Source organism: Schistocerca serialis, chromosome 12, assembly GCF_023864345.2.
Source record: "Schistocerca serialis cubense isolate TAMUIC-IGC-003099 chromosome 12, iqSchSeri2.2, whole genome shotgun sequence".
In the NCBI taxonomy this organism is placed as follows: Eukaryota; Metazoa; Arthropoda; class Insecta; order Orthoptera; family Acrididae; genus Schistocerca; species Schistocerca serialis.
This window is the reverse complement of record NC_064649.1, coordinates 71753306-71775451: the sequence shown is the minus strand read 5'-3', so window position 1 is coordinate 71775451 and position 22146 is coordinate 71753306. Positions and strand designations below refer to the sequence as shown.

At 43.0% G+C, this 22146-nt stretch overlaps 1 protein-coding gene across 1 annotated transcript in view; it reads right to left on the bottom strand.

The window, feature by feature from the left end:
* LOC126427941 (homeotic protein Sex combs reduced-like) overlaps positions 1 to 22146 on the bottom strand; it is a 327944-nt gene that overhangs the window by 5187 nt on the left and 300611 nt on the right. The window contains exon 3 of the mRNA XM_050089832.1: positions 986 to 1258. Within this exon, the coding sequence (XP_049945789.1) occupies positions 986 to 1258 (273 nt within the window). The remainder of the gene's footprint in view (positions 1 to 985; positions 1259 to 22146) is intronic.

Here is a 22146-nt window from a genome sequence, read left to right as displayed (position 1 = left end):
ACCGACGTCGTAAACACATGCTTATAGGAGATCACAAACTAAACGACAGTCTTGTTCCAGTAAAAAGAGTGCTGCCAGTCATCGTACCTCCATTGGTTGTAGGCGTGTGTTTGGACTAAAGCTTGCTGAAGGCAGTGGAGAGCATACTGAGGTACATGAACTTAGGAACGACTGTCTCAGCAGAAAAAGAAGGAAGCAGGTAATCGATTGGAGAAGAGTTTTGGTGCTGACGTGATGTCTCTGTCGATATCAACACAGTAAACTTATGCTCATAATAAGCAATGAACAATCAATCAATAAATGCTATTCACTGTCCGAGACTTCCCAAATTGCCACCAGCTCCATAACAAATGCAGGCCTAAGGTTTTCCAATGAGTAGTTGTCTGTCATTTTGACGCACTATATTGATTGCCAGAGTACGTGCACTGGGACCAACATAAAAAATGACCCTACCATCACCAAATTATGGAAATAAGTAATTTAAATTTGCTGCAAGTAACATTGTGGTGTTAGTACACCGTGAAAACTTGTAGGCATTCACCATCTCTCTAAAATAATGTTCCTAAAGTGCCAACAGATCCGCCATAGATCCAACTCAGTGCTCCGATTTGGAAGAGGCAATGTTACGTCTTGTAGACTTTGAACTCCGTGGACTGCAGCATGAGCGCAAAGTGGCGCTGTGTGTAGACTTAGGCAAGTACTGTTTCATCAGAAAATGAGATAAATAAGCGATTGTTACTGGAGCTGATTCAGTGCCGAGTGGAATCTCGCTGTGAGACCATCATTGCGGTATCGTGCTCATAGTAGCTGATGAAAACTGAAAGGTTGTCTTGTGTGGTCTCCCTAATGGAGTATTCACGACGAGCGAAAGAGCCGCTGGCCTATCTTGGACCTACTGTAGGACAGTGTAATGTCATTTAGAACCACTCCCCAGCCTACGTGGCGAGGTGGGCGAACTGCGCGTAGTGCGGGTAAGCCGGGTAACCTGGGTAAGGCACCAGGGCGCCACCGGGCCCCGCGTAGTAGTTACCGCCGGCAGACATACTGGCCATCTTGTGCTCCTTCTTCCACTTCATACGCCGGTTCTGGAACCAGATCTTGATCTGGCGCTCGGTCAGGCAGAGCGCGTGCGCGATCTCGATGCGCCGGCGGCGCGTCAGGTAGCGGTTGAAGTGGAACTCCTTTTCCAGCTCCAGCGTCTGGTAGCGCGTGTACGACGTGCGCTGCCGCTTCGTCTCCCCGTTGGCATTCACGGTGCCTGTGGGCAGAAAACAAAGAGCCCAAGCTACAATCACACATTATATCATCGTACCTCGCACAACAACAACAACAACAACGGCAACAACAACAACAACGGCAACAAAAACAACAACGGCAACAAAAACAACAACGGCAACAAAAACAACAACGGCAACAACAACAACAACAACGGCAACAACGGCAACAACAACAATAACAACAACAACGGCAACAACAACAACAACAACGGCAACAACAACAACAACAACAACAACAACAACGGCAACAACAACAATGGCAACTACAACAATGGCAGCAACAGCAACAACAGCAACAACGGCAACAACAACAACAGCAACAACAACAACAGCAACAACAACGGCAACAACAACAAGAACAACAACAACAACAATGGCAGCAGCAGCAACAACACACACTGCAACTACAAAACAAACTGATGAAATCTTCTGGCATTGTCTGCCGATTCATGGCGTCGTGTTGTCACAACGGTTCGACAAGATTTCTAGCCATCATCTTCAGGTGTCACTGAAAATGAAAATGACAGGTAAAAATCTCGTTGAAATGTTGTGACAACACGATTCCACGTTTCGGCTGATAACTCGAGGAGATTTCATCAACAAAATTGCCGCTTAGAAAACCTGCAAACCATAACAAAATACATGGTCTCTTTCTACTGCCTTGCAATGGCCACGTGCAATCACAAGACCATTTTAAATTAAACCCATATTGATTGACACTCTAGAGTACGGCTGAAAAGTGGGCGTCTTGGAAGTAATGGAAATGTTCATCCACGACTAAAAGTGGAAAAACGGTATCCTAAACGAAATTACAGGTTTCAAGGACTCTCATTTCTTCATCTCACATTTCTTCAGCAGCTTAAATTCAGCACTGTTAAATCAGAAAGTACATAAATGATTACGAATATATATGATTCTGTGTTGCAGCAGCAATATAATTGTAGTTCCTGAAAGTAGTTTTTATACTGTCATTATTAATATTTAATTGTCACAGGCTCTTCTATATCCGAAAAGTAAGGTCTGATCGGTCGCGAAATGGAAATCCCTGTGAAAATCAAACACGTTTTGATTGCAACAGTTAGCTACACCTTCCAGCTACTTCTCTACATAGTCGTCGCTCCAACTGAAGACATTTGTCGTAGCGTTGTACCAACTTACCAATACCCTCGACATAGAAGGCAACTGCCTGTGCTTTGCCATCAAGTTTTGTGCAGTGGTGTAGTCGGTACCAAAGCGTTGTCTTTATATGGCTCTGAGCACTATGGGACTTAACATCTGTGGTCATCAGTCCCCTAGAACTTAGAACTACTAAAACGTAACTAACCTAAGGACACCACACACATCCATGCCCGAGGCAGGCTTCGAACTTGCGACCGTAACACCAGCTCGGTTCCGGACTGAAGCGCCTAGAACCGCTCGGCCACAGAGGCCGGCGTGTGGGCTGTGTTTACATGAAATGGCCTGCAAACCCTGGTGCAGCTCATCCGATCTTTGACTGAAAATGGTTAACTTAGGCTACTTGGAGATCAGTTACAGCCATTTAAGGCTTTCATGTCCCCAAACAACGATGGAATTCGTATGGATTACAATGTGCTGCGTTACCGAGCCACAGTTGTTCGCGATTGGTTTGAAGACCAGTCTGGACAGTTCGAGCGGATTATTTGGACACCCAGACATGGGACATAAGACATGATCAATCAAGAGGTCACCTCGTGCACAAAGTGCTGCGCCAGTAACACTATGGCAATTATGATCGGCTGTAGGGGCAGCATGGCTCAGTACTTCTGCGAGGTACATTGTACGATTTGTTGAGCCCATCCCACGTCGATCTGTTGCACTGGGCCAGGAAAAAGGAGGGCCGAGCTATATTATGAGGTATCCCATGACTTGTGACCTGAGTGTATTTTACCATGAATCATTTTAGCATTTATTATATATGTGTAATAGGAGCAGTACTTCTTAAAAATTCAGAAATGTAAGATTTAATTACATGACGCCAGAAAAGTTAATTAACCCTATCTCGTATGTGACTCCCACCATCTTTTTCTGCTTTCGTGAAAGCTAGTGTAAGGCAGTGCTCCAACCCCCCACTACTTCATCTTATGGAACGTGTGTGTGTGTGTGTGTGTGTGTGTGTGTGTGTGTGTGTGTGTGTGTGTGTGTGTGTGTGTGTAACACGTTGTAGCTACGAAAATAGATTCCGTGAGTGTCTGTGCGACAGAGAGAGAGAGAGAGAGAGAGAGAGAGAGAGAGAGAGAGAGAGAGAGAGAATTCAGCAGCGGGGTGCCGCACTCCCTCCGCCACATACCGCCTGTCTGTCCAGACCGACGCCTCCTCCTCCCCCGCACTACCACCCCCGCGCCCACACCCCCTAGTACAGCCACCGTCCTTGGCTGCCACCGCACGAAAATAAATCATCCCCCTCCGACGGCCAGAGGTTCCCTATTGAGTCACACAGTCCCTCGCGGCTGCGAACACAAACGAAAACCCGAAAAGTGAAAATTTCTGTTCACATCCCCCGGGTACATTGACAGGTCTGGACACTGTAGCGAGAAATTAGTTGGCACCATTCTATTTTCTGGTATAGTTTTCCGCTGCACTCTTAGTAATTACAAGGTTACACTACGAGCTCGTTTCGACCATTTGCATTATTAAGCGTTCGTTTGCAGATGGTACTGTACGTATAGCATTGTTCCTTACGTCTATGTTACTATGTCTACGTTTGGGACATGTCTTAGCTGGTATGACGTTGTCCATGTTGCATCTTGGAGCGTAGGTATCCGGTGTCTACATGTTATATTACGATCACGTTATTTCTACGTACTGTAATCGTGTGATCTAGGGAAACTTATTTCGGGTACCATTTTCATAGCTCTGGCTCCAGCGATGCTCTGTGTTTACAACGAGAATTAGATTTAGCGGAAATTCCGTATTTATGGTTAATTTTCTGAGCTAGTCTTTTTTGGTTTTTGCATTGGATTTTACGTAAATATGAAATGTTCTGTTGTTGTGTGTTTGTCGTGATAATTTACACTTTTTCTACTTTTTTCTTTTATAGTGTTAATGAAAATTTCCAGGCGTTTTTGTGTTTAAAATTATTTGTCCATTACGGATGACCCCTAGCAATTTTTTGTATGAGTGCAAATTTCCACTTCCTCCAAAACTTTCATTGTACGTCCATTAGATACTTTGCGTAGAATTTTTAGGGCATTTTCAAAATTTTCTGCCTTATGTTTTTGAACTTTTGAAGCCAAGTAAACTGTCGATCGTTTGCTTTCACAGTTTCGTGCATGTTCTTTAAATCTAATTCCTAAATTCCTATCTTTTGTTAGATATTTAATTTATGTATTATACACGCCACAAGGAAGTCTGTAGGCGCCTCGACGTGAAAAAGTGGAGATATAATTTTTTGTTTATTGTATTTTGGCCTCTAAGTTGTTAATCATACGAAATGAAAATTTCTGTTTCCTTGAATAAGTTGCTGATCTTCAGCGTAGACATAACCATAATGTGCCATACGCATACATAGTAACTAACATAAATGTAAGAAACAATACTACATCTCTTATACATCTCTACGCGTTTCCTTGATAATGGCGAAACCCCGAAACGAGCTCGTCGTGTAATCTTGTAATTACTATCAAATAAATCAATACTGCATCGGAAAACTGTACCAACAAATAAAATATGTCGTTCTTCGACCTCATGCGTGCTGCATGCTGCCGACTAAAAAAAAAAAATTATCACACTTTTCGTTTATTGTCATCTGATCCTCATCTCCTCACTCACTCCGAAATGCCATTATTCGCTCTGGGATTCTATAAACGTGATAGATCTATCGCAAGAACAGGAAATATTAGTGTACAGCATAAATTATGGGAACGTTTTGAATCAGAAAATTACGAAGTTAGACTTGTCACTTCTTCACAAGCTTCGTGTGATAGGCCCTGCCGTTAAGTAAGGCATTCCTTCAAGTTATGAGTTGTGTGCTGTTTTGAAAACTCTGGCAGGCTGAAGTTGGGACCTTTGCCTTTCGCCGGCAAGTGCTCTACCAAATGAGCTACCCAAGCTCGACTCACGACCTGTCCTCATAGATTTATTTTCGCCAATGCTATTTTCTAAATTTCACAGAAGTTCTTCTACATATCTTACTGTACTAGCATTCCTGAAAGGAAGGGTAGAGTACTTTTCTTTTTTCGTTTACCTTATACCGACATCGTAACCACTGTAGCTATTTGGGCAATTGATGACTGGTACCGGTCCTGTGAAACCTCTCAGATGACGAAAGGACAAAAGTGGGCTTACTTCTATGTCTGAAAGAACAGACATTCGTGAGGACCGACAGCCATACGAAATTAGTTGGAAATAAAATCGATGAGTGCGAATATCTCAGTATTGGCTGTATTAGGAACAGATATACTACCTATTACCACCATTTGTGCTGGAGCGGGATTCAAATCCGAATTCCCTCTTATCGCCTTAACCACTTGGGCTACTCCCTTTTTCGTTATACCTATCTATTTCTTCCTCATTTTTCTCTTCATTTGCTCTGCGCAGATGTCATATGACACCTTTTAAGGTAACCTTCCTGTGAATAGGCTTAAAAAAAATTATTTTTGTTTTTCATCTTAAATCGATATTTGGAGTGTTTTGAACAAAATGATGGTTAAAAGATCTCAATTTGACATAAGGAAGTTGTTTAAATATCAACTTACAGATCTCTTGGCGTGCGTTCACAGCCATGTTCCCCGCCGCTTTCTCAAGGCAGTGTCGTCATTAGACTCCTGTTCGAAAAACCCATACTATAAAACTGTTTTTCAAGGCGATAGCTTAGCAATGTTTTTATGTTTCCCTGGTATATCATTGTTTTCCTTATAAAATTTTCTGCAGTTTTAGTCGCTGATATTTTGCCATTCCCGAAAATTATTATGCCTGTAATTTGTTTTAATGTGGGGCGGTTAGCAGGTACGAAGTCATAGAGTTGCTGAGAATACAGTCTCTTCTCGGTTTAACATGAGACTATCACTGTTGCCAACTGATTTCATGAGAGTGGTTGGAAAGTGAATCTTTCAGGGAACTAAATAGAATAACGGGGAGAAACGAGAAAAGGAAGAGATAAGATGAGAAACATGTAAGTCAAGAAGACAGAGCAACTGGAGTGTGTTAGCAACAACAGACATAAAATATTACTTTGAAGTGAGTCTCCCGATAATTAAATTCTCTGATACGTTTGTTTTATGCTCAAAAAGTCTATTTGAGGTAGAGGTCTGAAATTTTTTGGGATGTTTCAAGGTCGTATTCGGAGGAAAGTAGTATCAACAGAAAAAAAATACATCCCGGTTAAGCATAATAAAAGAACTTTAATTGTGATTACCAAATGTAAGTATTTCTAGAGTAAAAACTTGTGGCTGCAATGACATCACTGTAGTATACTTTTCAGATAGACACGTTGTTAGTTTATACTTTAGTTTTAAGCATCTAAGTAAGGTAGTTCATAGATTGCAAGTGTGGCTCGGCATATAAAAATGTGATTTGGAGCTTCACAAAAAACCTGTAATTAAGTCACTGTGAGAATTAATGCGGTTAACTGTATATCAAGTTGTTCAGCAAGAGACGCTCCTATAGTCCAACAATTTTCATCGTATTAAGAATTCACTTTATTTAGTTACAGCCATGTTAACTTTATGAAAATTGTCATTATTTCTCCAGGCGTTCACAGGTAAGCTATGGCAAAGTTGTTCGCTGAAAACTCTGCAGAGAGGGTAGCTACCGTGGCGTCACTATCCATACACACCTCCCGACCCGGACAGAGCAAATCTTCCGTAAGTCACACCGTCTACATCTTTGTACAATAGTCCCCTACATTAATGATCGCTCGCAGCATTACCCTGGATTCGAGCACCAATGAGAAAGAGACTACGCGGAATCGTGGCCAGTTTCTCGGTTGATGCAAATTTGCAAACAATGGTGCGTGTTCGACAAGTATTTCCGTGCAGAGTAAACTATATATAGACAAAGAAAAACCTTACGTATATAGACCGAAGCGGAGAGTGAAAATTTGTACCAAGGTCGGGAATTGAACCCTAATCTCCTGCTTGTAGGCAGGTATGCTAGCCTCTAAGAGACCGTGACACAGCGGTTCGCACAACTGCACGGATTACCATGGCACGCCTCCCTCCACGATCCAAATTTTCACCCAGTAGCCTGGGGTGCAGTGGGTTAGACCATTTTAGAATGTATATCACTTTAGAAGTTTCAGAAAGGTGTGATAAAAGTCGTATAAAGGATAGAAAATCAGCCTAACAATAGCAAGAAAAGCATTTAGTGATTTTTTTTTTAAATCGAATATCAATTTTTCTGAAGGCATTTGTGTGGAATGTAGCCTTGTACGAAAGTGGAACGTGGACGATAAACAGTTTGAGACATGTAGAGGACAGAAGCTTTTGAAACGTGGTGCTACAGAAGAATGAAGAAAATGAGGTGAGTAGATCGAATAGCTAACTAGGAGTTATTGAATTGAATTGGGGAGACAAGAAGTTTGTAAAAAGATGGGATCGCTTGATAGGACACATTCTAAGACAGGAAGGGATCACCAGTATAGTACTGAAGGGAAATGTGGGAGGTAAAAGTCGCAGACGGAGACGAAGAGATGAACACTGCAAGCGTATTCTTAAGGATGTAGGTTACATGAGATATCCAGAGATGAAGAGGCTTGCTCGCGATAGACTAAATGCGGACTGAAGAACAACAACAAAACATCATAAAAGCACGCCAGTGCACCATCAAAGTTTTCATAAAACGTTGTTGAGGAAGATAGTTCACAAAGCCTTCTTACAGTGTAATGTGGAACTTGGACACGACTGCCGAGATATTGGAAGGAGACAAAAGTCTACGTTGCGGGTAGCCGACCCGCCAGGCGTAGCCGCTGTCTGGCGTTCGACGCAGTGCAATTAGGGACAGAGAGAGAAATCTCGGTCCTACCACTGTCAGTTTTGGTTTCCTGTTTCTATCGATACTGGGACGGTCGAAGACTGCCGTTTTTTCAGCTTACGTGACGTCCACGTTCAAATGCACCGATGTAAAATTATCTAACGACGACATCAATCAGTTGAAATGACACGTGAACAGAACTTACACGCACTATAAGCATTGTGGTACAATTTTAATGTAATTACAGTCTGCGAAAAAGAAATATCCAGGGGCTGTTGACGAAATAAATCTTTGTTTCTTACCGTTTTCCACTCTGGTGGCAAATAAAATAAAACCAATCCTGCATTATGACCATCAGTAGTCATATGCAATATACAGTGAGCAGTAAAATGTATTGCTACAGTTAATTACTCTCGTACACTGTGTCTGTTTTACCAGTTTTATTCATAACCCACAACCAAGGACATAAATATTGTAAGTTATGCAACGCTGGTGGAAGTTACGATCGATTATCCTGACTTGTGAGCAATATCTTTGCTATCATATGAAAACGAACATTAGCTGATTCAGTCGTCCGTTTATAAAACTACTTCTGTGACACAGTGTGCGGTACAGAACAAATGGGAGAATTACGTCAGCCGTTTCAAATAAAAACTTGTTAGACAATGGGATCAGTTATCACCTTTACTCTTAAGTAAAGATCTGGGATTTGGAGCTAAAAACCACGAAATCGAAAAAAATAATTTAGGGAAGGAAAGCAAATGAAACTAAGGTAAACTGCCTAGCTTTTGCACACAATTTCGCAGTACTTTCAGATAATCTGACAGAAGCAGTAACTTAAGTAAATATTCTGGAAAAAATAGCGATAACAGCTGCTCCCAAAATTATATCTAAAATCAAAATACAAAAAATGCACCAAAATACATAGAACAAAAGTAAGTAAAACGAAGTGAATTAGTAAATTTGAATATCTTAGAGAAACCGTGCATCAGAATGGACTAAGAATTACTAAAATGGGAGATGATTTGACAAAAAATATCTGCAAAAATGCGTAACTAGAAAAGCTAAACTAAGACACTGTACTGCAGTTATAAGACCAGACTGCTTATATGCATATGATTGCTAAAAATGAGAGACTGTAAGCCGCACGGAATAGAGACGCCTGAAACAAAGATTATTAGAAAAGTAATGGGTGCAACACAAAGCACAGGTCGGTGTAAAATAAGCAGTAATGAGGAAATTTAGGAAAATATACGGAAATTATCAAAAGCAATGGCAAAGAGAAGTTTAATATTATATGGACAGCTCTGCAGAATGGATAAGAATAGACTAACGGAAGAAATGTTGAGTTTCTGGAAAAAGAAATCGACAATAGCACGGGTTACCGAAAAAAAGAAAAGGATTAAGAAGAGAGAACGTCAAAGAATCGGACATAAAAGAAAGGAACCATGTTTAACAATAAAGTGTTAAATTTAGGCATCAAGGCAGAATAAATAAAAAATTGGAAACAACATGGAAGGAAGAAAGGGAAAGAAAACATACGGGGAAAATGAAGGAGTACAGGAAAAACAGTAAAACAACAAGGAAAAAAAAGTAATGTGAAGTTGTTACGTGATCATAGTTCGTCAGTATGAAGACTAAAAGAAATTAAATCATGTATAAGTGATAGGTATGCATGTTAGATTTGTATCTATAACTTGTCTACTAAGTTTTTTAATCTGTTTACATGTATGGTATTTTTTAATTATTTCACTCAGATGGTGCAGCTCATAACGGTTAACTGCTTCATGCCAGGGAAGTTTCCGTTAACCTGAAGTAACTGTATCCACGAGTATCTTCTACGTAAAACAGTTTTGAAATGTACTATTTCTAAAATGGCTTTTTTAACACTTAGGTGAGTGGTAGCCTCGGTAAAACAGGTTCTCTGTAAATAAATACACATCAAAGCAGCTTTTGTTGGTCTTCTGATAGCGTTCTTTACATACACTGTCGTAAAAGAATGCACGTCTTTTGGCGTGGAGGGCAGGGTGCACACTACATGTAGGCTTACAGTGTGATAAGAAACAATCCCAGAACGATTCCCTGGAGGGACACTTCCGAATTTATATTGACATCTGCCGATGGCTCTCCATCCAAGGTAACATGTGTGACGGTATCTTGTTTATCACCAACATATAGGAGGTGGTGCTACATTTGGTTCAACAACATATGTCTGTGTGTTTGAGGGGACTGCATACAAATCGATTGTGCATTGTCTTACTGAAGACTAGATCTCTTTGACGGTGCATTGTCTTGCTGGAAACTAGGTCTCCTCGATGGTGCATTGTCTTGCTGAAAAGTAGGTCTCTTTCATGGTGCATTGTCTTCCTGAAGGCTAGATGTCTTGCCAGGTACTGTATGTTAACAACTGTCACATAGAATTATTGTTTTCCATGTTTTCCAACTTCAGTTTATTGACAATACAAGCGCAAGGTAGCTCAGGGTAAAATCACTGTGAACCACAACTGAAGCAGATTTTTGGCACTGTGCAGCTGCGACTGCATGATCTTGAGGTGACAGAAAGCCTCAGCTGCTTCTTCCACACTTACACGTATACTCCACAGTACAGTGCGAGGCGGAGGATATTCATTCCCTCTCCTGTTCCTCTCGCAAGTGGAGCAAGGGAAAGAAGACTGTTTGTACGCTTCCGTACGAGCCCTAATTTCTCTCATGCTGTCTTCGTGGTGCATAAGGCGAAAAGTACGTCGGTCGCAGTAGATTTGCAGCAGTGGCCGTTGGCAGCCCACGCGATGAGGATGTCCCGGCGGCGTTGTCGGGCGCCGACAGCGGTTCAGGGAAGGCTGCGAACCGCCGAGAGTGGCCTAGGTCGGGCACGCAGCGGTGGCGGGGGCGATTTATGATCCAGCCACCGCCTCCAGCGCTCCGTGGGGGCGTCCCGCTGGAGAAGGGGGGAGCAGGGGAAGGGCGGTAAACGGGTGGGGAGGGGACGGCCATTCCAGCCGCCCGGACTCTCGCAGTGCCGTAGCTGCCGCTATTCCATTGCTGTGTTTACACTCCTATTTACACCACACTGTTACGTGCTGCACCAGGTCGTACGAGGCCCAATTACAGATACTGACGGCTTATCACTAGTATGTTGGCCTTCACATCTTACGCGACAGTTCCGTCTTCAAACCTGAGAACAGGAACTCAAACCATTGTCCTTAATAGCGGTGGAAGGGGGGGGGGGGGAGGTGACGACAACAACAACAACACACTCCAATGTTCTCGCTTTTACTACTGACAGCATGGTCTTCCCAGAGCTGATTGTTTGCTATGTTGCCAGTGGGTGACCTGTGAGCTGAACTCACTACACCACACCCCCACAAGGAAAAGAAAAAAGATTGATAATTTGGCCTACGAAATGTCTGCTGGATTGAAACGGAACTGCATTTTTCATCTGTAACATTCTGGTGTGATGCTGATGGGCCAGCCGCTGATCTGAATGTACTGCTGCAACTGAGTGAGTGGTGCCTGGTTGTTTTTCAGGCTGGTGGTAGTACTCTGGGTGACAATGCAGTTCCAACAGCTGTAATGTGGTGGGTCTTTTGCATCCAGTGATTGTCCGTGTTTTGGTGGTGCCTCCTTTACTTGGACGAGCACTGTAGCCATTTGAAAGCAAATAAAACGATTAATATATTAATTATAAACTTCTGGTTTTTGCTTCCACACTGTTGCCACCATAGGTGGAAGCACAAGCGGCCAAAGATACTACTAGCTAGGCCATAGCCACCTATGGTAAACTAACATAAACCAACAAGCGACAAACGTTTGCAAGCCCCTGCATATCAGCAACACTGACTGGTAACTACCAGCTGCTATCAGAGCCGACCAACAGGCCACAGCAGGGACACCGACGAGCTCGCCCACTGACAGACAAACAATTCGCCAACGTCACCCTACAGTGTGCATCCGATATATGACCTATCGGCCACAAAAAAGGTGATAAACCTAACTGTTGCAGGTTGCTGACGCTGATGGAGAGTTCAACAGCGGCACCCAGCAGCATCCGCCGAGCAATACCACCGCACAACGTCAAAGGTATCGACATGCGTGATACCCACTACTAACAAAGCCTACCCTTGCACGACCTATCGCAGGCAGCAACACATCCGCTACTGCTCTTACCACCCGACCTAACTATCGCAGAGGTTTTCTCCCTTGGCTATTCCCTTGGCACTTTTTCCCTCTGCACTTCAAACCACTACCCTTCGTTCGACTTCGACACAATGTATCTCCAGATGAGCGGGTATTAATGGTTAACATAAACGTACGCAAACATCGCAGTACCCACAAGACCTTTTGAGTTGGCCATCATGCCGGTGTGGGCGTGGAGGGGCTCCACCTCTGTTTAAAAAAACAAAACGAAAAAAATGTTGTGACCTCGGAGTTAATCATGCATAGGTGGAGAAACAGAAAATGTGTTGCTATAGTTGGATTGTACTTAACGCATGCACAAACTGTTAAGGTAACACTGTGGGCATATAAAAGAAAATTCAGTGTTCTTACTGCACCGTAGAAACACACCATTATAAGGTGTGCAAGTCATTTCCTTGACACAGCTAATGTTGCCGCCGACAGACCCAGATATGAACGTTCAAAGCCCTCGCGGTAGGCAGCGAATATTGAAAGTGTATCGTCAGGATGGTTCAAATGTTCCGAGCACTATGGGACTTAACATCTGAGGTCATCAGTCCCCTAGAACTAAGAACTACTTAAACCTAACTAACCTAAGGACATCACACACATCCATGCAGAAAGCAGGATTCGAACCTGCGACCGTAGCGGTCGCGCTGGTATCTTCAGGACTGACTAGAAAGTATGGTAGGACCGTTACGATTTTCTGCATACATAAGTGGTCTGGCGGTCAGGGTGAGAAGCAATCTACGGTTCCCAGAACGAATATGAAACTTCCTGGCAGGTTAAAATTGTGAGCCGGACAGAGACTCGAACTCGGGACCTTTTGAGTTTCGCGGGTACGTGCTCTATCGACTGAGCCACCTAGGCACAACCCGCTAGCCGCCCACACAGCCTTACTTCCGCGACTACCTCGACTCATACCTTCTAAATGGGTACTGAGTAGCTCCTTAGGAATGCAGAGGTCCCGAGTTCGAGTGTCGATCCCGCGTAAAGCATTAATCTGCCAGAAAGTTTCCATGTGCTGTTGTTAGCTGTTGATGCTGTGGTGTACGGGAAGGTTTGGAAGTTGGGTGATTGTAGGAGGATACAAGAAGAGAAAATTTCTAATTGTTGTGATGAATGATAGCTAACTACAAATTTGGGAAAACCTACGTTAATGTGGACGTGTAGGAAAAGTAAATACGTTATGTTCCAATACAGTATTGTGTGCTGCTTGACCCAGATATATCCCATAAATATCTGGGTGTAGCCGTGCAGAGCTATGTGAAATTGAACGAGCGTCTGAGGAGTAAGATAGGGAAGGCGAATGGCCGACAATTTCGGGAAAGTGTGGCTCATCTGTAAAGGAGAACGTGTGTAGGGCGCTAGTTCGATGCGTTTCTGAGTACTGCTTGAGTGTTGGGATCCACACCAGGTCGGATAAAAGGAAGACATCGAAACAGTTCGGAGGCGGGCTGCCAGATTTGTTACCGGTCGGGTTGAACAGCATGTGACGTAGTCTCTTCGAGAACTGAAATGAGAATCCGTGGAGGGAAGGCGATGCTGCTTCGAGAAGCGTTATTCAGGAAATTTAGCGAACCGGAATTTGAAGCTGACTGAAGACCGCTTCTACTGGCGTCAACATGTATTTCGCATAAGGATCACGAAGATAAGAGCAGGGAGGCTAGAGCTCGTACGGAGGTATGTAGACAGATGTTCTTGCCTGCTCTATTTGCTAGTGGAACAGGAAGGATATGACTTTTAGTGTTACAGGGTACCCTCCGCCACGCACCGAAGTACGATTCATCGTAAATTCCTATTAAAATTTTTTGTATTTCGACTTATCAGATAAAGAGACGATATCCATCGACGTGCAGTGGTAAAATGGATCGAGACTACCAAGCAAAAATCGACGTGGAAAGCGTTGGAAGACGCCTATGACCAGGGGTGTGCATCTAGAAGATGATGACTAAAAAGCACAAGATGAACAATAAAGTGAAGAAGACGAACAATAAAGTGAAGAAGACGAACAATAAAGTGAAGAAGACGAACAATAAAGTGAAGAAGACGAACAATAAAGTGAAGAAGACGAACAATAAAGTGAAGAAGACGAACAATAAAGTGAAGAAGACGAACAATAAAATGAAGAAGACGAACAATAAAATGAAGACGACGATCAATAAAAAGAAGAAGACAAACAATAAAAAGAAGAAGACGAACAATAAAAAGAAGAAGATGAACAATAAAAAGAAGAAGATGAACAATGAAGAAGATGAACAATAAAATGAAGCAGATGAACAATAAAATGAAGAAGACTATCAACTTTTTCAGTTTGTACGCAACCTTTTGAATCAACTTGTATGGATGCTTTAGTATTTATAATGGGTGGTCTGAAACTCCCCTTGTAGATAATGCTCTGAAATGGATCCCTGTCCGGAAACGTACCGTTTCCTTGCTATAGTCATTTCAAAACATGTTGGTAATGCGATCACTTTTTATTAGACGTGACCCAATACATCACGTAGTCTGTACGGTGCATTGAACGCACAATTGCTCGTGTACTTGTTGACTGGTTCTCTTCGACGTAGTACAGTACGGCCTCTTCTAATTCAAGTGTGCGGCGTCTCCTTGTAACATCAGTCGCACCTGCTGAGAATGATGGTCCCCGTTTCTCGAAGCAGTTGCGTAATTGTGACTGAAAGCGTATGCGATGAAGTCTGACGCTGTGGGGAACGATATCGATAAGGGCGACTAGCAGCTCTTCACAGTGAGCTTCACCATTAAGGAGGATCATGTCGGTGTATTCTACAAACATGTACCAATTCAAAATATTATCTACTCAGTCCCCTCTACTAGAAGTTTTAAGAGGAATTTTAGAACATCCTATGTACATCTTAATATTTACAGTCTTCGAGAGAGCCGTGATACAGCAGCAAACTTTCCAGGGTATAAACTCGTGGTCCATGAAACTCTTCTGTTCCTAACGTTTCGTCCAGAACTGCGCCAGACATCTTTAGAGACGTTGCACTCTACTACATCTACATCTACGTGATTACTCTGCTATTCACAATAAAGTGCCTGGCAGAGGGTTCAGTGAACCACCTTCCAGTTGCCTCTCTACCGTTCCACTCTCGAATGGCACGCGGGAAAAACGAGCAATTAAGTTTTTCTGTGCGAGCCCTGATTTCTCTTCATTTTGTCGTGATGGTAATTTCTCCCTATGTAGGTGGGTGGCAACAGAACGTTTTCGCAATCGAAGGAGAAAACTGATGATTGAAATTTCATGAGAAGATCCCGTCGCAACGAAAAACGCCTTTGTTTTAATGATTGCCTCTCCAATTCACGTATCATGTCTGTGACACTGTCTCCTCTATTCTTTGTACTTTTTCGATGTCATCCATCAGTCCCACCTGATGGGAATCACACACCGCACAGCAATACTCCAGAATAGGGCAGACAAGCGTGGTGAAGGGGTTTCGGAAAACCGTGTTTAATACCTCTACTTTAGTGGCACTGTCATCAGTGACTTCACCGTTGTTATCGCGCAGTGAAGGTATTGACTGCGTCTTGCCACTGGTGTGCTTTATGTATGACCAGAACCTCTTTGGGTTTTCTGCCAGATTTCGAGACAGAATTTGATTGTGGAAATTATTAAAAGAATCTCGCATTGAAGTACGCGCCATATTTCGAACTTCTGTAAAAGTTTGCCAATCTTGGGGATTTTGTGTTCTTTTAAATTTGGCATACTTTTTTCGCTGCTTCTGCAACAGCGATCTGAACCGTTTTGTATACCATGGAGGATCAGTACCATCACTTATTAATTTAAGTGCTATATACCTCAATTGCTGTCAATACTATCTCTTTGAAAACATTCCACAACTTTTCTACACTTACATGATCAGATCAGAAGGAGTGAAGACTGTCACTTAAAAAGATGTTAAGAGCATTTTTATCAGCCTTTTTTAAATGGATATACTTTGCGTTTCTTTTTGATGCTTGTAGGTGTTACGGTATTCAGCCTAGCAGCAACTGCCTTGTGGTCGGTAATCCCTGTATTCGTCACAATACTCACTATTTGTCCAGGATTATTTGTTGCTAAAAGGTCAAGTATGCTTTCGCAACCATTTACCCGTTGAGTCTTACCTCTGAAGATGTCTAGCGCAGTTCTGGACGAAACGTTAGGAACAGAGGTGCTTCATGGACCACGACCTTACAACCGGATAGGCTTAACAGAAGCAGTGTCACCGGTCGTGAAAGTCTTCATTATTTCGTTAAGTGCCTGAAGATGAAACCGTAATGTGCTTCGAAATCGACTGCAAATAAACAACAAGTATTGTTCCCTGGACAGTGAATATTAAAGTTGCCTGCGTGCTCAGAAACGAAATAATTCACTGCCATGTCCCCAGCATCCTGCTTCATAGAAGGAAGGAGGTAGTCAATCGAGCAGTATGCTCCCGTAAGGGTCGTACCTTCAAAAGGCGGCGAGAGAAAATTCCTAAACTGAAGTAAACATTTTGCTCTACCGACCTTCTTGCTACGTCTCGAAGTAAATCCCATCTTTAGGTAAACATTGTGTACCGGGCAGCTGTGACCGACACTTACGGCTTTATAGCGGAGAGAGAGAGAGAGAGAGAGAGAGAGAGAGAGAGAGAGAGAGAGAGAGACAGACAGACAGGAGGGGAGAAGGGACCAGCGAGGACCCTCGACCGAAGAGGTCCTTGAGGAGGTTCGGAGACGCAGCTCCCCCGCTAAGTGGGTCTGAGGGCCATTTTTCTTCCTCGCCGGAAGCTGCGCTGACCCCGGGGCTCACGGCGGAGATCCCGGGTAATCCCCGCGTCGACATCGCCGGCGGCGCATGCGCAGTGCAAGCAAGCTCCACGGCGTGGCCAGTCGGGAGTGGAGCAACAAGCAGCGCACCGCCACGCCGTATTTCGTCACCGCTGACGTCACAAAACGCGTGCGAACTCTGCAAGGAGAACATCTTGCGCAGGGCGTTGCAACCAGAGGATTACAGTGCACTGCGACGAGTCACACCATTAGAGCCAGGACAGGCCACGGCGCGCCAAACTGCACTTGTGTACCGTGTGCAGGTCTCGGGCTTGTCACTGCGTTTTGCTCGGTACTTCTAGGGGAGTATCCGGAACAGCAACAGCTCGACATTTCATTTAGCACTGCGGTGAGGCATTTTGCGGTCGACACAACTCTCTGAGTTCGGCAGCACACGGGTGTCAGCAATGCTTATCCTTCGCTATTTGTTCGTAGCATAAAAAAAAAAAAAAAAAAAAAAAAAAAAAAAAAAAAAAACCTACATTGAGTGGTCCTGCGCCAGTGGCTGTTTGCGGGAAAAAAGGCAGTCTATCAATCTATCGTCACCATCCTTTAAAATGAACGGCAATGACAGAAGACAGGAATGAGAATTCTCAGTTCCCACTATCGACAGGCACTGCTCATTTGCTATGAAACGACATTATAGTACCATTCAGAGAAAATTTAAACATTTAAATGCCAAAGGAAGAGCAAAAAATTACAAAGGTTGACAGACGGGATTGAATTTTTTTTTTTTTTTTTTTTTTTTTTTGTACGTTAAGAAGCACTTTGTGCTAAATTTTACAGGCATGGGGTATTTGAAGAAATTAGTGATACGAATAGTAAAATTCCTGAATAAGTTTCCTTTAATTTACGTCTGTGGTCACTTTTTTTTTTTTTTTCGTTAACAGATTACCGGTTTCGGTCTATAATGACCATCATCAGATCTGTTTTATAAAAACGAAGTCCTAATGTACTGCAGCCATAGTGGCATCGTCAAATGTTAAATGCAGCATCAGCACTGCTACTGACAACATGTCTCATGCATATGATGTTATTTATATGTATTTGACGATGCTGGTGCTGCATTCAAGATTTGACGATGCCACTACGGCTGCAGTACATCAGGACTTTGTTTTTATAAAACAGATCTGATGATGGTCATTATAGACTGAAACCGGTAATCTGTTAACAAAAAAATTTGTGACCATAGACGTAAATTAAAGGAAAACTTATTGTATATACTGATCACTGTTTTATTCGCAACAGTGACGCAGCTTGTGAAAATTCTTGAAGTCGCCACACTTATTCCACCGTCTGTTGCTACAGTTTTCAATGGAAACGAATGAAGAGTATGGAGACTTCATTGTTACTATAAAGCACTTTGGTTAGGTCAAGGGGCAAACCTGGAACGATTTCTCGTTTTAAAACTCCATATTGTTGAACTTATGAAGGAAAAAGGAGTGCAGGAACGAAAATTAGAACGCACAGAATGGCCGGCAGACTTCGAATTTTAATCGGATCTGAATGCACAACTGCCCACAGTAAAACATTCCAAGGTAACTTCATTTTGATTTGAAGAGGATGCATTTAAAAAGAAAATCGAGTTGTAGATGGAACACATTATGGCAAAGACAACCCAGTTCCCTAAGCTGAGTGCCTTCAAAGAAAGCGTTAGGGTTCAAGAATTAATTGTGGTCTTGCGAGAATTAGAAGGATAGTTTTGTAAAGATTTTGAGTACACTGTCAGTCTTACATCTCTTTTCGAGATCATTCCCGGTCCAGTTGTCTGCCGCATGCCCCTGTTCACGTGCAGACGTAGCTGACCGACTTGCAAGACGCGCCAGATTCCAGTTTCAGTAACAAACCTTTTACGTTAAAACTGTGCAGTACGTCAACATTACATTTCTCGAACAGATTTTCCAAGTCTCCATAATGACGTTGCAAAATTGTTAAATATTTCGATCGACATATTTGTGTGAAAGACCTATTTTCGACTGCGAAACTATATAAGTCACTACTAAGTGGCAACTTTAGTGCGAAACTCTGTGAAACTGTCTGCTTCTGTCCGTATACAGACAGTTTGTACCGGATACAAATTATATTACGTCATCAACGCGCCAAAAATAATTAAATAATACTGAAAACTTGTTTTGTTTGTGAACTACGTTGTTGAGAAATGTGAAATATAAAATGAAGTCGACTGCGCTGCCATTTAAATGCGGCGCGTTCGCTGTTTTTCCCTCTTCCCCCTCCTCGCACTGAGACGTACGGTGGGGGAAATGTGAAGCGAGGCTGAGCGCTTTGGCACTCGGGCCTCCGGTATGGTGTACGAGCCAAAGCCTGGGCCCCCATTATTATAACTATCAACAGCGTGTTGAACCACCTTCGGAACACAATAAAGAAGCGATCCTTCGTGCCTTGGATTCGACACTCCTTGGTAGGTTTCCAGAGGTAATGTATTCGCACAAGTCGCGCAATTCTTGTAAAGTATGATGTGTTGGTTTTTTTTTGGAGTAACGACCCAATGGTTTTACATTGGGCTCAAATCAGACAAATCTTGAGTCCAGAATGTTAAGACCACTATCATAGTCCTCAAACCACTGTAGTAAGATTGTGGTCTTGTAGTCTGTTGCTGAAAGATGCAGTCGTTGTCATGAAGAACATCAGACATGAAGGAATGCAGATGGTCTGCAATAATGATGGGGTATCCACACACGACCGTTGATCTGGCGTATCAAGAATCGTGATTCATCCGACCAGCCGACGGTTTTCTATTAACTAGTGATCCAATCTCAGTCATCCTGTAAGGAAATGATGACATCTTGGGGTCAACGTGGGAGCATGTAGTGCCCATTTGCTGTGGATCCTTATGGTCGCCGTTCGCGGTGGCCGAGTGGTTCTAGGCGCTTCAGTCCAGAACCGCGCGACTGCTACGGTCGCAGGTTCGAATCCTGCCTCGGGCATGGATGTGCGTGATGTCCTTAGCTTAGTTAGGTTTAAGTAGTTCTAAGTTCTAGGGGACTGATGACCACAGATGTTAAGTCCCATAGTGCTCAGAGCCATTTGAACCATTTGCCTTATGGTCAATAATGTGAGCCTGCCCCACTGCCGCTTGCGGTTGCCAGAACGTGAGTCGTACCAAAATGAATGTGGTGATTTCCTGGCTGCAAAGCATGTACTGCAAGAGTTCATTTGTGAGTCTCGCCTCTTCTGCAGTCATCCCTGTGCTCTTCCATTACTTTTTTAGACTTTTTTTTTGTAGTGCCCAAGTACACCTCTGCCAAACTACAGGCTTTTTCGAGCAGTAGGTGAGCGTCCTTGGCCGGGACTAAAGTGCTTGCAGCCACCAGCGGATCCATCAAAGGCTGTAAAGAAAGTTCAGAGATTGTAAAACCCCCCAGGAATTTCAAAAGGAACGAGGACAGCGTGAAACTGCATGACATCTGCATTCTGGTGCTGAAGAAAATGTGTACCAGCCTTCCACCAAGGGGTCACAAAAACAGCGGGCGATGGCAGTCGACAAAGGCCAATTGCGCCCGTGCATTCAGAACATGTGACGTCACACCACGCTGCTGTAGTCACTAGCGAGCCAGGATGTGAACCGGACATTCAAAGAATCTACTATCCTCCTTGACAATGTCCTCCGCAGATGGAGACGGAACGTTGGGTTTTAGGTGAAATCCAATCGACCATGGCACAATAGCGTGGAAAATTTTATTAATTGTGACATTTATGTCCGTGGAAGTTTACATTTTACAATCTTACAGGACATTTTTTTTTTTGCCTGCTCCATTTACTGTATTACTTCACGTACATGAAGCAGGCAAAAAGGAATACAAACGTCTAAAAAATGAGATCGACAGGAAGCGCAAAATGGCTAAGTAGGGATGGTTAGAGGACAAATCTAAGGTTGTAGAGGCATATATCAATAGGGGTAAGATAGATACTGCCTACAGGAAAATTAAAGAGACCTTTGGACAAAAGAGAACCAATTGCATGAATATCAAGAGCTCAGATGGAAATCCAGTTCTAAGCAAAGAAGGGAAAGCAGAAAGGTGGAAGAAGTATACAGAGGGTCTGTACCAGAGCGACGTACTTGAGGACAATATTATGGAAGTGGAAGAGGATGTAGATGAAGATGAAATGGGAGATAAGATACTGCGTGAAGAGTTTGACAGAGCACTGAAAGACCTTAGTCGAAACAAGGCTCCGGGAGTATACAATATTACATTAGAACTAATGACAGCCTTGGGAGAGCCAGTCCTGACAAAAAACTACCGTCTGGTGAGCAAGATGTATGAAACAGGCGAAATACCCTCAGACTTCAAGAAGAATATAATAATTCCAATCCCAAAGAAAGCAGGTGTTGACAGATGTGAAAATTACCGAACTATCGGTTTAATAAGTCGTCTGCAAAATACTAACACGAATTCGTTACAGATGAATGGAAAAACTGATAGAAGCCGACCTCGGGGAAGATCAGTTGGGATTCTGTAGAAATGTTGGGACACGTGAGGCAATATTGACCCTACGACTTATCTTAGAAGATAGATTAAGGAAAGGCAAACCTACGTTTGTAGCATTTGCAGACTGACAGAAAGCTTTTGACAATGTTGACTGGAACACTCTCTTTCAAATTCTGAAGGTGGCATGGGTAAAATACAGGGAGCGAAAGGGTATTTACAATTTGTACAGAAACCAGATGGCAGTTATAAGAGTCGAGGGGGCATGAAAGGGAAGCAGTGGTTGGGAAGGGAATGAGACAGGATTGTAGCCTATCCCCGGTGTTATTCGATCCGTACACTGAGGAAGCAGTAAGGAAACAAAAGAAAAATTTGGAGTAGGAATTACAATCCATGGAGAAGAAATAAAAACTTTTAGGGAGCAAAGAATTGGCACAACATTGCTGAGAGTATAATGTTCATCTTGCCGTGTGTCGTGGTTTAAAGTGCGCGCGCACGTGCAATGTGCA